At 36.6% G+C, this 16,291-nt stretch overlaps 1 protein-coding gene across 2 annotated transcripts; it reads right to left on the bottom strand.

Moving 5' to 3' along the window:
- Positions 1-641: 641 nt before the first annotated feature.
- Positions 642-16,098, bottom strand: fdft1 (farnesyl-diphosphate farnesyltransferase 1). 2 transcript variants are annotated; one of them, XM_022667937.2, is made up of 8 exons: positions 15,851-16,098; positions 10,950-11,047; positions 9,383-9,566; positions 8,986-9,114; positions 8,197-8,388; positions 6,628-6,804; positions 5,948-6,100; positions 642-1,551 (listed from the first exon to the last, which is right to left on the bottom strand). In XM_022667937.2, the coding sequence occupies exons 1-8, from the start codon at positions 15,947-15,949 to the stop codon at positions 1,333-1,335; spliced, it is 1,251 nt and encodes a 416-aa protein (XP_022523658.1). In that variant the 5' UTR covers positions 15,950-16,098; the 3' UTR covers positions 642-1,332. The 2 variants fall into 2 exon arrangements, with proteins under 2 accessions (XP_022523658.1, XP_022523657.1); XM_022667936.2 differs by lacking the exon at positions 15,851-16,098 and having other exon boundaries at positions 10,950-11,928.
- Between the last annotated feature and the right edge of the window lie 193 nt (positions 16,099-16,291).

Raw genomic sequence — 16,291 nt, 5'->3', positions numbered from 1 at the left:
AACTGTGACACTGGCCAAAGGAGGTGTTATTATGAGGACTTAACATGCATCAGACCCATTTCCTTTTTATTTTGATACTGTAAAAAACAGAAATGAAATAGTAAATATACCACCTTTAACCTTAAGGAAATCAGTTACTCTAACTGTTCTGTTCACAGTATCATGTTTTGAGCAGGGACGCTCAACTTTTGCATGTCATGGTATACAGGTGTACATGAATAGACAGAGATATAAATAAAGTATTTTTCATGCTAAACAACCAGCCTATCCATATGCATTAAACACATATTGGATTGAAAAAATGGCATATGACACTATGTCAGCATGAACTAATGTGAAGCCATATGTAGGGCCATCAGTACCAATTTTAAAGTTTTAAACTTTTGCTATTGTGGATTTCACCTAGACATATTAACGCCACATTGACAGAACTAAAAGCTGAGGAAGAGAAGCTGAGATTTTCAAATGAAAAAGCAAAAACACAGTGTAACTTTTCTCATTACTGCTTCAAGGCCTTTGAACTTTAGATGTTACCTCAAGTGTTATAAACTGCAGATTGCTGTGTTTACACGGTAGCTGAACAGTGTCAATAACCACAGTTACCACAAAGTCAGAAGACATACAATAACAAATCAATCATCTTATTTATCATATATTTTAGACTTTTATTCTCCTTTAATTATGTACAAATCAATGTAGCAACAAGTCCCACATTACATGGCAATGTTATCACTTTACCTTTGGTTGTGTACAAACTTCCAGCACAAAGCTAAGCAGCGAGACATATAGTATGTCATATATATATGTCCTCAGACATATAGTATCTGACATGGGTGCATGTGCTTTGCTTCCAGTAAATACATATCCAACTTGTCCCAGAGAATATAGTACAAGAAAGAAAAAAAACAAACAAACATGTTTTTTGCTGAAAACCAGTGTGGTATTCTCTATGTCATTTACACTGAAAACAACACAAACTAAATAAAACATCATGCAGTCTCTTGCGACTCAAAAAATACATCCTAAGTGCTAAAAGCAATGAATGCACAAAGTTCTTATGAATGCTGTCCACTGCTCATATAACAGGCCCACAAGTACTGTGCTTTAACATTTCAAATAGCAACATTATTTCTGAAATTATATTAATGTGTCATATTAACAGGCAAAACATCAAGTAGTAAAAGGGAAAAATTCACAGAAACTAAACCAGAAGCCAAATAAATCCAGTGGGCGCACTGCAGACATTTCTGTAAAATATAAATGGCATGTGGAGATTAAAGTGAAACAACAGCAGCAATTCCCCAGACAGCTGGAAAAAAAACCCAGGAAAATTTAGCTGCCCTGCATGTCCGTGCTGCCTGTAGACTGTGCGGCATTGAGATACTGCCAGCTGAGAGCAGCGAGGAGCATGGCAGCAGAAAGGTAGAAAGGAGAGAGGTGGTGAGATCGGGAGGACAGTGCTGTTCTAGCAAGTGTCTTTTCCTGGATTACCCCCAGTATGCACAATGTCTTATCCCGCGACGGATCAGACAGAGAGACTTTCTGTAGAATCTGAGGGGGAAAATATTTTTACAAAACAACCAATTAGACATAACGCACTGCAATGTATTGATTTTTCTGTTTGTTTTTTTATATTGTTCTTTATTTATTGCCTTTATTGCTTATTGGACGGTATATTGAAGAGTCCCCTGTCCGTATTCACTATTCTATACAACCTGCTAATCTGCAGCTGTTCTGTGATAAGAAGAGGTAGGAAACAATTTTAGTAGAACTTTTAACACAGATATTTTGATAATCTAAATCATGTAACACTGTTGTCTGGAAATTCTTTAGATCAATAAGACCTTTTTTAAAGATATATTTGTATTCTCCTTGATAGTCTGAACTTCAGAATTAAATTAGGAAAAAACAACAAGTTATTTAACCCTAACTGACGCAGTGAGTAGCTTCTTACAAGCATGTGGAACGACACATTCTGCGGTCATAGAAAAGATGTTCATCTGTTTCAGAAGGGTCAAATTATCATCATGCATCAAGCAGAGAAAGCATCTAAGGAGATAGCTGAAACTACTAAAATCAGGTTAAGATCAATCCACTGCATTATTTACAGAAGGACAGTGGAAAAATATCATCTTCAAGGAAAGAAGTCGTGAATCACTTATATGTTTGGTGAAATCCACATGCACAATGTAAAGGAAACTCTGTAGCTAAAACCTCTCATTAATTTAGTTGAATAAAAAGTACGTATTTTTACGATTTTACTCATTTAGATTTGTGATATTATTTTGAGATTATTAATTGCTAATGTTTATTAATTAAATAGTCTAAGTTTTTGTTACATTTAAAATATATTCTAACATGAAATGTTAGAATAGAAATGTTTTAAAATCAGTCCCGTTACAGCAGTGTTTAGCTGGTGTGTAAAGTTGCTGGTTAGCTGGGCGTGTACCTTTACAGAGACAGCAATCTCAGTTCATATGCAGCTACACAGCTTATTCAATCTTCTGTACTAAATATTCAGCACAACAAAACCCTCTAGCTGTTAAAACCTTTAAAACCCAAGCAATCACTGTATAAACAGAAAACAGATCGGTAGTGGTGCTTCTCTGGGTGTTTACTAATCAATTACTCATTCCTGCTGGATAGAACACTAATCTACACGTAAAGTGAATTAACATGGCTAACAGGTATTACCTCTTAAATTACTAGTGTGTAAAAAGAAGTAAAGGTTGTATGAATTGTGTTTTGCAGCTCGAGTTCTAAAGGCATTTGTGGCCATTATAACCGAAACACCTTAACTAATAATCATGGATGGCACAGTTCACCCTTTAAACTATGCTAAAATTAAACCAGAGGCATATCAAAACTAGCTAATGCATAAGCATTCAGCACTAGAGAACTTTTTAATCCACCTTGCAAGCAGGAGAAATCCACAGAACACACGGAGCACCACTCACACAACTCAAATCCCAGCAGTGTCAAAATAAACAACCCCCAATATAAATGATGCCGTAACACAAAATGGTACTTAAAATTACAACTAAAATTGCTGTCTTACAGTACCATTAGCTCACCTTTCTACCTCTAAGGTTTGCAGTGTTTTTACTGGTTTTATTGCACATTTTCAGTTTTTTTCATTGTAGTACAGCTAAATTTAGAATCAGAATTGGGTGAAAAAGATCTGCATTTATCAAAAATGTACCGTCTTGTTCTTCATACGAACATACTGTAAACACTACATGTTTTTAGATAGCGGAGAGAAATATAGAAATACACAGTGGGCCAGTGCTAGTCACATCATTAAGGCTCTATGGTGCATATTCAGTGTGTAGCAACGAGGCTTCTAGCAGTGTGATTTACCACCTCAGAAACAATAAACACCCCGCACAATTCTCAGCAGGGCGGCAGTGTAATCCTCAGTTTCAATTTTTAATTAACTTCAAGTTTCTGTTTCTGAAGGGTCGAAAATAGCTTTTGTAAAAATAATATTAAGTTTCTCAGTGTACTTCGAGAATTGCGACGACATATTTCTGCCTGATACTTGATTTTATAGACAATTATTATTATTTATTTTTTCAGAAGAGATGCTATTTAACTAGAAATGCTAGTTAAAAATGCTATGTTTTTATACCATTGTTTCAATAATAATAAAAAATATATATAATAATAAAAATAAAAGGACAACTTGGATGTACTTTTATTTTTTGTCAGATTGGGACTTAGTATCGGCAGATTCTCAAAATCAAATTTCTGAGGCAAGAAAATATGATCCTTACCTCTGTTGTACCGATCATAAGGACGCTTTGTGTAGCGGCTACCTTCTGATAAATTAACAATAATATAATTTATTAGAGATAAGTTCCCTATTCGTCATTCTTTGACATTTTTGTTTGTATTTATTAAAGAAAAGCATATAATAAAATTACGACATACAAATATATTCTGTTATAGTTTTTATTTAAGTATACTAAGTTCTCATCTCTGATGAGTCCAGATTGATTCTGTTCCAGAGTGATGGAGAATCATGCCTAGTGTCTACTGTACCAGCCTGTGTTGGCAGTACTATGATGTGGGGTCCTTGGTCAGGTCTGGGTTCAGCAACAGTATGTGCTGACATGTGCTGAATCCTATTGATGATCTGAGTTTTGGATCACTGTCCAAAGAGTTGCATTAATTTTCTTGGGGAAATTAATGCAACTCTGGAGAGAAATAAATGTTGGAACATTGCAGTATCTTGTGAAATCAATGCCACATCAAATGGATTCTGTAATCAAAGCTAAAGGCAGTCCAACTTACAAAATCAGAACAGGATCAAATAATTATTTTCCTATAAATATTTTATATAAAACTGAAATTGGAATATAAAAATGTTTAAATATTCCAAATAAATAAATAAAATTAATAAAATTGAAATAAAATCTCAATTATATTAACAAGACCTCCTTGGAAAGGATCCTGGTTTTGGAGTCTCAGATCAGGTTATTTTTACCATATAAAAACAGAGAAGTGGCCTGTTGTGCTGATAGAGCTGTTGGATGGAATTAATTAGGAAAAGGCCGATTCTCGCTGTTCTTTTTACAGACTAACTTATCTTTGCAGAGAGAGAGAGAGAGTGAGAGAGATAGATCTCTCAGCAGACACAATCACTCAGTAGAGTACATTAGCACTATTTAAAAACTTCACATATTAATAAAAATAACATAGCCTCACTTCCATTCCTACTCTGTTTAGAATCATGATATATTCAAATGGAAAATATATGATTTACCACCCAGCCTTAAGTATATGAGTAATTTGCTTCATAATTCAATGGTCTATCAATAATAGCAAGTTATCCTGGCCCCTGTAATGTTTTGCTCTTTGGTGAAAATATGGATATGTTTAAAAGAAATTGACATTAAACATTTGCACAAGAATTATACTGAAATAAGACTAGATTTGAAAACAAAAACGTATTATTCAGTAAGTGCTGAGAAAGAATGTAAGGGCAATTACACCCCAACACAATTTAGTCCTGTTAAAATGGACTTCACTTTGTTTGCACTGATGGTGCAGTTTGCTTCGGCAGGTGTGAAAACAGTAATCTCACTCGAGTGCAGCCTAACAGAACCGGGCTGAGACCACCTTCTCTCACAGGTCTCCGGAGCCGTTCGTTTGTGGTGGAACGTGACCCAGCCTTGATCCAACCGAACTACAAAATATATTTTATATTTACATTAACTGATTTGGACCAGAGAAACAAACCTGTATGAAAACACCCTAACAACTAGCAGTACTTTACCACCAGCTTTGCTTTGTCAACAAAGACCTTGATAATGATAATTAAGAAGGATCAATGGAATCAATGCGAAGAGTATACAGTGCTGTAAAAAAGTATGCCCTCCTAATAGATTTACAGATTAACAAACACATTTCAATATAAGACAAAGATAACAGGTATAAATACACAGTTTTTAAATGCTGATTTCATTTTTTAAGGGAAAAAAACATATTCAGACTAACATGGTCCTATGTAAAAAGTATTTGCCCCTAAACCTAATAACTTGGTTGTGCCACCCTTTGTGGCAACTGAAATCGAGGATTTTTGACCATTTAAAAACATCATGTTTAAGATCATGCCACAAAATATGTATGCAGAATGGGCCTTTGTGTTTTTTTACATTAGGGCCAGGTTGGTTTGAATGGCTTTTTTCCCTTTATAAATTAAATAATTATTTAAAAAGTGTTTTTTATATTTATCCAGGTTTTCTTTGCCTAATCTAAAATTTTGTTCAGTAATCTGAAAAATGTAAGTCTCACACAAAAACAAAAACAAAATAAATCAAATATTTTTTACAGCACCGTAAATGATTATATATTACAAAAACATATAATATTTTTTTTTTTCATTTAAAACCACAAAATGGCTTTAAGAGATGGAGTGATTTAAACTTAAAGAAAGGCCTACCTCTTGAGTGTACTGTGCAATGATGTTCTGAACAGTTTGCATGTTAGTAGCTTCCATCATCAAAGTGACCGCCTGCCCCTTCCTGATTTTCACAATGCCCTGGAACACCTGTGGGTTGTTGTAACATGCAGAGAGAGTCGCTATCGCCATCACCTGGTAAGAAAGATACACAGCATACTTCACACACTTTTTTTAGCATTCCAGCATGATTCAATGGATTTATTTTTTGGGCAAGTGACACTGAAACATGTTACTGCATTTCAACAAACTGAAAAATACAATTAAAAAAATGTATTTATTTTTATTTATTTCCGTAATTAAATTTAAAGAGTGAAACTTACTATATGATTTAATTACAGAGTGATCTATTCCAAACGTTTATTTCTTTTTATGCTAAATTAATATAACTTAAAGCAAGTGAGATCACAAATAATAAATAAACATTTAAAATCGATCAATCAATCTGCGTGTAATGAATGTGTATACATGCACAATGACATATGACTATATAATAAAACTGCTCTGCCTACATTTATTGACTTCATGCTTTCCAACCATAAAATATATTCAATGTCTCACTGCTAAAATGTAATCTCTATTCTTCAGCATGTACAGTTAAGGAGCATTTGCCTAAATTAAGGAATGTTAAAATAAGCAATATCTGCTGATGGCATACTGACCTGTGGGATCGCACAAAAGTTGAAGACGCTCTGATTGCGGAGACGGGACAGGTAGGAGATTACATCGGGGACATGTCGCAAAGCATCAGTTACTAGCAGGTTGAGGCAGGCCAGGGCTGAAGTCAAGTTTTGCGGTTGTGCAAAGTCCTCCAATCGAGAAGCGAACTGACTCCATGCCTGTTGTAAAAATGCACACCGAGATTATTACTGACATGTACAGCAATACTCATCTGCTACATCTGAGAACAAACACACAAACTTTAACATAACATGATAATTCAACATTACATGAATCTTTCTGTCAAGTACAAGCATGATTAAATGGGACACAAAACTGCCTTCATTGCATCCTTTGCATGATGTAAAAAAAATTGCAATAAAAAAAGCAACAAACATCTACCAGAAATGTAACATTATAAACAATTTTACCCCAGAAGCAATGCACATTGCTTAGCAACAACCTTATTTCACTCCTCAACACTGATTGTGGCCAAAACTAAACAAAGCTGGCACCCAAAATGTAGTTGTTTGGAAGGAACACACAACGCTATGTGTGGAGAAAAAAGGCACATCACTAAAACCCCATCCCAACTGTGAAATATGGTGGAGGGGGCATCATGGTTTGGGGCTGCTTTGTTGCCTCAGGGCCTGGACGGATTGCCGTCAACAGACCATCTGTCCGCCAACTGAAGCTCAACAGAGGATGGATGAGGAAACAGGACAACGACCCAAAACATAGAAGTAAATCAACAACCAAATGGCTTCAACAGAAGAAAATACTCCTTCTGGAGAGTCCTGAACTCAACCCAATAGAGATGCTGTGGCATGACCTCAAGAGAGAGATTCACGCCAGATATCCCAAGAATATTGCTGAACTAAAACAGTTTAGTGAAGAGGAATAATCCAAAATTCCTCCTGACTGTCTGATCTGCAACTAAAGTAAACGTTTGGTTGAGGTTATTTCTGAAAAAAGAAGGGGCCAACCAGTTATTAAATCTAAAGGTTCACATATTTTCAACACCCCCCCCTGGGAAAGTTAACATGTTGTGTTCCATAAAACCACGCAAACATATTTTTTGTGTGGTATTAGTTTAAGCAGACTGTGTTTGTCTATTGTTGTGACTTAGATGAAGATCAGAACACATTAAATGACCAATTTATGCAGAAATCCAAGTAATCCCAAAGGGTTCACATACTGTTTCTTTTAACTGTAGTTATTTGTTTTGTGCCCAAATTGTCAAGCTTTTTGCAAACAGAACCAGAGTATGCCCTCTGTTGGAGTAGTACAAATGTAGCATGATATGTACAATTATTTATGGTGACATAATTGTACAAAACAGTGCCACTACTAGTTTCATGGTTTTATTCCCCAAAGATTTTTTGGTAGCAGTACCCACAAAAAATAATGTATTTGTCATCAAAAACTCACCAGTGTATGCCAATCAGAGCTATCTATACTTTTATCTATAATAAAAGCCTGTTAGTGTCTCATGTTCTTTTTTGTAAAGAAAGAAATATTCTAGTTCATAAGTCAATTGCACTGCATTGTAGTAGGGCGATCTATCTGACCTCTTCTGGCCAAAAAGCTCGGCCTTCCTGCTGGTCTTCCAGGTAGTCCCTGATAATATTTGTCTTTTGTAAGAACAAGCCCATGGAGTTGGCCAATTCAGTGTCTCGTCCTACTTCAGGATCCTCCAGTTGAGATGCAGAGAAAAGCCGAGATAGACCCACACCCACCAGACCAGCCACGTAGTGACAGTACTGCAGAAGAGAATAGATCACATTCATCAACTCTTAATTCACTCTTTACTTTTGTCTCATGCGGTCATGTTACTTAACAATCTAATACACTTAGTGGTAAGTGTGTGATTATCAAGGCACAATGTCTAAATATGTATTATATATATATATATATATATATATATATATATATATATATATATATATATATATATATATATATATATATATACTTACATTTATATATATCTATATATATATATATATATATACCTATATATATATATATATAAACACACACACACATACTGCACTGTTGTGTCCAAACACCAAAAAAAAAGCAGTTTCACAGATATACAAATTAAGTCAAGTGAAACTTGTGGGAGTGTAAAATATGACTATATGAAGCACTCACAGTACATGATAAAATTATGTTTAGCTATTTGTGAGAAGACATTCTAAAACACACTGCAAATTTTGATTCTTTATTACATTCTTTATAGAGGAGATATCTTTACATTATTGTAGTAAAAAGTTTAATGTACACTTCGACATGTAGATATGTACAGTACAAATAAATACAAAAGGAATATATACTGTAAATAAAATAAACTTTACCTTATCCCACTCTTTCATTGAGCTGACTTTCTTCTCAAGAAATTCTGCCATGCCAAACCCCATCCTGTGGCAAATGTCAGAAATCACTTCGCGATACTCCTGGCCGAGGTTCCTAAACTCCACTGAAATCTGCACATAAAATTTTAGACATTTAATACTGACAGACACTTCCATACCCAACTAAGACAAATTTAAACTAATAAAAGGATTCAGATGGTTTAAAGAAGGTGCTTGATAAATATATTACATGATAGTTTTATATTTAGAAGCACTAAAGGGTCAATATGTGATCTGACATGCAGACTGAACCTGTCATCTCTTCAAATCTATAGGCATGTCTTGGAAGATGCATTACAGATGCTGTGTTTAGTTGACTGCATTGAGGTTTGTGAATTACCGAGGGAAAGTCCTCTAGGACTTGACGGTCTTTCTCTTTACTTTCTGTGAAGCACCATTCTGGCTGGTAGAGGAAAGTGTGGAACTCGTGCAGCAGTGGAACCTTCTTCTCCAAAGGAATCGTCATGTCATCCTCAACTGTGTCCAGTGCCCGAAGGACTAGGTAGAATATACAAACTGCATGGCTAAAAGTAGGAAAATGAAAAAAGTTAAAATTTTTGAAAATATTTCACAGATGTTTAAAAGTGCAGGTGAGGGGAAACGATAAAAACATACATGTGCAGCACAACATATTATTAGCCAACAACTGCCTAAAATGTCCTGAAAAGCTTGCTGTGACCTTAGATGACAATGTGCATATTTATGTATATTATGGATAAGCCCTTTTCAAATATGTGAAATTTTACAGCAACAACTATATCAGTGTTTATGCATGTAATGAAAAAGTTTGGGCACCCCTATTAATCTATATCTACAGCCTTTTCAGTTTGATATATCTAATAACTGATGGACACAGTAATATTTCAGGATTGACATGAGGTTTTTTGTACTAACAGAAAATGTGCAATGTGCATTAAACCAAAATTTGACCGGTGCAAAAGTATGGTCACCCTTATCATTTTATTGATTTGAATACTCCTAACTACTTTTTACTGACTTACTGAAGCACAAAATTGGTTTGGTAACCTCATTGAGCTTTGAACTTCATAGCCAGGTGTATCCAATCATGAGAAAAGGTATTTAAGGTGGCCAATTGCAAGTTGTTCTCCTATTTGAATCTCCTCTGAAGAGTGGCATCATGGGCTCAATGATCTAAAAACAAAGATTGTCCAACATAGTTGTTCAGGGGAAGGATACAAAAAGTTGTCTCAGAGATTTGTCAGTTTCCACCGTGAGAAACAAAGTAAGAAAATGGAAGACCACAGGGACAGTTCTTGTTAAGCCCAGAAGTGTCAGGCCAAGAAAAATATCAGAAAGGCAGAGAAGAAGAATTGTGAGAACAGTCAAGGACAATCCACAGACCACCTCCAAAGAGCTGCAGCATCATCTTGCTGCAGATGGTGTCACTGTGCATCGGTCAACAATACAGCTCACTTTGCACAAGGAGAAGCTGTATGGGAGAGTGATGAGAAAGAAGCCATTTCTGCAAGCACGCCACAAACAGAGTCGCCTGAGGTGTGGTTTTGCTTTTGCTTTTAGGTTCACAAACTGGTGGCAATACTGCACGTTGCTAGAAGTGAGCGACAGGAGCATGGCACATTTCCTGTCAGTTTTGTTTTAAGTAAAACAGATTCCAGGCTTTTATTTACGGACACAATAAGTAAAGTGTAAACAGAATGGTAACCTCCTCTTAAAAACAGCTTGTATGAAGTTGACGGGTTTTAACCCAATGCTGCAGTAACTAACTCTCAGTAGAGGTGATTAAGGTGAATAGTGGTGGGGTTGTTGTGCTGTTGTGTCTTCTGGTGTGGTTGTGTGTTGCTGTGTGTCGTGTGTTGTGGTTGCTGTTATTTTGTGTGCTGTTGTTTTGTGTGTTGTTGTTATGTTGTTCGGAGCGCGTCTCTTACCGCAGCTCTCCGTCCAGGGCCTGAATCACAGCGGCGAAGCTCCTGCTGGTCTGGTTCAGATAAACGTAGCAGGTCCTCAGAGTCTCGCTCATGGATTCCTGACAAGAGAAGAAGAGACAGGCAGTGTGTCGATGAGGGCTGGCGGTCTTCAGGTGGGGGGGTCGGGCGGTCAGGCAGCCCTCCTGAGCTCCTCTCCGACCCACGGTTAGACACAGCGGCCGCGGGGTGGAGGTGGAGCTCCGCACCGAGAGAGTGCGCTTGAAGACGGAGAACGGCGCCGAGCTCTTACAGCAAACTCCTGCCATCAGCAAAATCCGCCCCAGCCTTCCACCCTACGGAGACATCGCGGACTGGGGGAGGCAGACGGGAAAGGGGTGCTAACGGGGTGAAGTCAGACAGCTCGGCTCAGCGCTGATATGTAAACATTTGTAACTTGAGAGGAACCACAGAGTGAAGGTCTGCTCCACACGGACCTGCTGCTGCGACACAGTGAACTAGTCCCACAGCTCCGCCCTCAACTTCAAAAACAATTGCAAATGCACTCAGAAGAGCAGAAGGAGATGTAAACAGACCCCGCTCACTCTTATTTACACTAATACTTATTTAAAGTGTGCAGGCTTGTAACACGAGATTGTACGAGATTTTGGAGGGGGTTCTCTCAAAAGACAAGAGGAGGAAATGACATGGGCAACATTTTTACAGGAGTTTTCTCAGTAGTTTGATGTGAGCCGCACTGTGGACCTCTGGCCTTGCTCTTCCTCCAGCAAACGTAATATTGCTGTCCATACAATACACGACTTCTTAAAGACTCTGGAAAGACTTTTAATAGACTGAAGTCTGACACCCTCATTACATCTTTTTACTTTACAGGCTAAGATTATACAAAGACTGGGGATCAGTATTTGCAAGACTGCAACTTGTTTGTATCAAACATAACTGCACAAGACAAAGTAATGCAAAATAAAATAACTTTAAATATAATTACTTTAAAGTGCTACCTGTGAAATATATTCTAGCCTCTTCCCGTAGCTCTCCTATTGGCTGTTGACATTGTTCACGTCACTATTTGGGTAAATGGAGTCTCATGACTTACAATAATATTAAACACGGTTGATTTTATCTGAACACAGGGCGAGAAAAAGACTGACTAAAACTTTAAATTCTAACCAGCATTACACTCTTGTGCTTTTATCCCGACTCTGGAAATCTGTCTGCGACAGAGAAATCGCTTTAAAATAATTTGGTGTAAGGACGGCATAAGTCAACTGAGCACAGTCTGCAGTGTAAAGTGTCCCTCTGTTGCTGAACATGCCCATCTGGCACACAAATGACCTTTATAATTGAAATGTGGTTAAAATATAACTAAAGTAATGTATGTTGTTGAATCAACTTAAAATGTTCACTGGCTGTGCTAACGTTGAAATTTTAGCGTTAAATCAACATAATGTCCTCATCATTTTACATTTCATCACCATATAATTTCTAAAAACGGTTGGATGGAGGAATAAAACAGTGTTTTACTTCTATTTGCACAGTAACTGCTTTTTAATTTAACATCATGTTCATGTTCTAATAGCTTTACGGTTTTAGTGTTTTTAAGATCAGATGTTGAATCAGATTGGTTGTGGTGGGTAACTTTCGTTATACTCAGCTTTACTACAGTGATGTAAATTTATTGTTATCACTCTGTTAAACATAGAATTTTCTAATATAAGTGAGCTATGGTTTATTAAAGGTTCAATGTATGACGTTGAAACAACATTGCTATATCAACGTTGATTCACTTTTCAAAATCAACAGTTGATTCAACCATAACATCTACATTGACCAACGTTGATTCAACGTTTATTCAATGTTGCTATATCAACATTGATTCACTTTTCAAAATCAACAGTTGATTCAATGTTGATTCAACCATAACATCCACGTTGATCAACGTTGATTCAACATTGCTATATCAACGTTGATTCACTTTTCAAAATCAACAGTTGATTCAAAGTTGATTCAACAATAATATCTACATTGATCAAAGTTTATTTAACGTTAAAATGCCAGCTGGGTGGGTAATGCAATTAAATTTGCAGTTATTCAATGTGTTATTGTTTTTTCACATTACAGTGTTCATTAATGTAGAAACATAAATAACAGCGCTAAGACATAATGTAATCAAAGGTTGAGGTTACTGCCCTTAAATATATCAACCCATGGCATTTCAACGTTGAATAAACGTTGAATCAACGTTGAATCAACGTTGAATCAACGTTGGTCAGCGTAGATGTAATGGCGAATCAACGTTGTTTCAATGTCATATGTTTAACCTTAATAAACCATAGCTCACTAAAATGAGAAAATCCTATGGTTAACAAAGTGTTAACAATAAACTTACATCTCTGTAGTAAAGCTGAGTACAACGAAAGTAAAACACTGTGTTATTCCTCCATCCAACCGTTTTTAAAAATTATATGGTGATGAAATGTAAAATGCTGATTCAAAAGGCAGAAGGTTGAGGACATTATGTTGATTCGACGTTAAAATTTCAATGTTAGAACAACCATTGAACATTAAATGTTGATTCAACAACATACATTAATTTAGTCATATTACAACCACATTTCAACATTGAAGGTTGGTTGTGTGCCATCTGGGAATAATTCAGTTACCAGAGTTTATACCCACTAAAACACACTTAGCAGAATTACTGTATCCGGATTAAAATATTAATCTAAAACTGAAAGGCTCTACTTATTACATGATAGTTTATAGAGGAAATAAATAAGCTAGAGTGTCTCACCATTCTGTTTAAAATTAAATCGAAAGTAAAATATACATTAAAAACTGAACGCAACTATTAATTCAACATTTATTTAGATGATTTAAGTGAGGACTGTAAGCAGCATGTGTTGGTGTAAGCAGCAATTGTAAGTATTGCTGTGGTGGAGGGTCCACAGGAATGATAAAGACCTACCTTAGCTACATCCTGAGAGGGAGGATATTAGCATGTAATGTTTTCTTAAAAAACATTTAATTTACTTCTAAGAAATATGTTTTTAATAAATAAGGCCTTTAAGTGAAGTGGTTGCTGTTTGTTTAGAATGAGAACTTGCAGCCACACCGGTCCAATGTAAACAGGTTAGATATTGCTTCTGTAAATATGACATAAAACATCATCCCATTTTCACACGTCTTAAAAATAGATCAATAAATCCTAGTTAAATAAACTAAACAAATGCTCATCAGTCTACAAACGGCTACAAAACCATTTCTAAAGAGGTTTGACTCCACCAATCCAGTCAGTCAGATTGTGTACAAATGGCAGTAAATTCAAGAACATTGTTACCCTCCCCAAGAGTGGTCAACTAACAAAGATCCCTTCAAGAGTGAGGCTTGTAGTAGTCTGCAAGGTCACAAAGAAACAGGGTAACCTCTAAGCAACAGAAGGCCTTTCTCACATTGGCTAATGTTAATGATCATGAGTCACCATCAGGATAACACTGATGAACAGTGGTGAGCATGGCAGGGTTGCAGGGAGAAAGCCACTGGTCGTCTTGAACATTGCTGCTGTCTGTCTGCAGTTTGATAATGATCATGAGGATACAAGCCACAAGCCAAAATGTTTTGTGGACGAATAAGACAAAAAAAAAACTTGTTACCAAATATAAGTTACCATATAAGTTAAAATAAAAAGAAAAGCATTACATTTGGAGAAAGGAAACCACTTTCAATGCCACATCCCCATACTTGTGCGCAGAAGGAATGAGACAGAATGACACCTAAATATTTCATCCCATCACCAACTTATTTTGGAATGTGTTGCAGGCTTGAATTGCGAGAATGGATCTATATTATTAAATTAAGCTGACCAAACCAAACATGAAATATCTAGAGTTCATACTGTGGCTAATGAATTGAAAGTCACAACAACAATATTAAAATGTTTACTAATATAAAAACTGTCAAACTTAAGGTCTAAAAGAAAAAAAGAACAGACTTTTAGAATTAAATTACTATGGTAGAAAATAAAGATAAGATAGAATAGAAAAGAAGATAGAAAAAAACTCATCACCACACTTACGAAAGTATTTTATTTTAGTATTTTAGTTGTGTACGTATCTAATAAAACAGCAGTATTGATTGTATCATCATCAATGGCTGTGTGTTACTTCCACAGCTAGTGTCTGCTAGCTCTTATTTACAGGGAGAAAACTGTAAATGAACCTAGAAGCTGTTATCAGAGAAAGGGTTGGTCCGTGTTACACAGCGGGGTGCCTTCATTACTGTGTAAGGGGCGTGGCCCCTCTCTCCTACTAGTTAGTAGGTTAATGATAGTTAAATCTGAGTTAGAGCAACAGAATTTTTAAGAGCGATAATATATGTAATACGTTCTAGCTAGCCTCGCTTTTACTATACGTATTGATAGAGAGAGCTAAAGCCTCATATCTGAAAAAGCCAGTGTAGCTAAATCTGATCTGTCAGAATAAACGAGGTCAGTTGTGTGATTGTGTGCTTTTAACATGGAATTATTGGCAGACATGCGCAGAATATTACCCCACACCATGAGCACATATCCTTCACCAAGCTTATTAAAGAAGCAAATCCGAGCTGCTTAATTGGCGGCTCTGCATTGCACTGTAAAATATACAGTAAGACCTGCCATCGTCGGTGGCGGTGTTTCTGTTTAGCACGAATGATCACTGACTGTATTCAGCTCATTTATTATTATGTATGTGTCGTAGAGAAGCAGGAAACACTGTGAAGATGCGCCATGAAAGTCAGGAAACTGAAATACATCACAATAAATAAATGCCTCGTTCTCCACACAGCGTTCCTTCTTTACATCGTGATACGAAATGATACAGATACCTTAAGCTTCAGAGTAATCATTGTAAAAAGGCTTTACTCACATAATCCAATTTGGGCATGACAGTGCGACAGCCTCCCATTTTGTATTTAAACAGGTTGATTATTTCTTCAGGATGACCTAAAGACTTAAGAATATCCATTTTCTCGTGCTTGTACAAACTGTTGCTGTCTACTGAAAATGTAGGCTAGATTATCCACCACAGGTCTTTTTATCCCTCCTTTGAAACATATCGGCAGCACACGGAACAGCATTCCCTCCGTCCCCATGTGTTAGCGCAATCCCTTTAGCTCGCGCGGATCGTCAGATCATCTGAGCTTTCTGATTGGCTGCAGCGTCATGGGCTCAGCGCGCAGCAACCTATACGAGTCAAGACCGGCTGGTGTGATGCCCCGCCCCTCAACAGCACGCGTTGGTCTTATTTACTGTGTGCCTTGGATTGGTCAATTCTGTAAAGGCATGTCAAAAACTGTCACCCAGTATT

This window comes from Astyanax mexicanus, chromosome 1 (genome assembly GCF_023375975.1).
Source record: "Astyanax mexicanus isolate ESR-SI-001 chromosome 1, AstMex3_surface, whole genome shotgun sequence".
NCBI classification, from domain to species: domain Eukaryota; kingdom Metazoa; phylum Chordata; class Actinopteri; order Characiformes; family Acestrorhamphidae; genus Astyanax; species Astyanax mexicanus.
The sequence above is the reverse complement of the archived record's forward strand: the minus strand, read 5'-3'. Positions and strand labels throughout refer to the sequence as shown.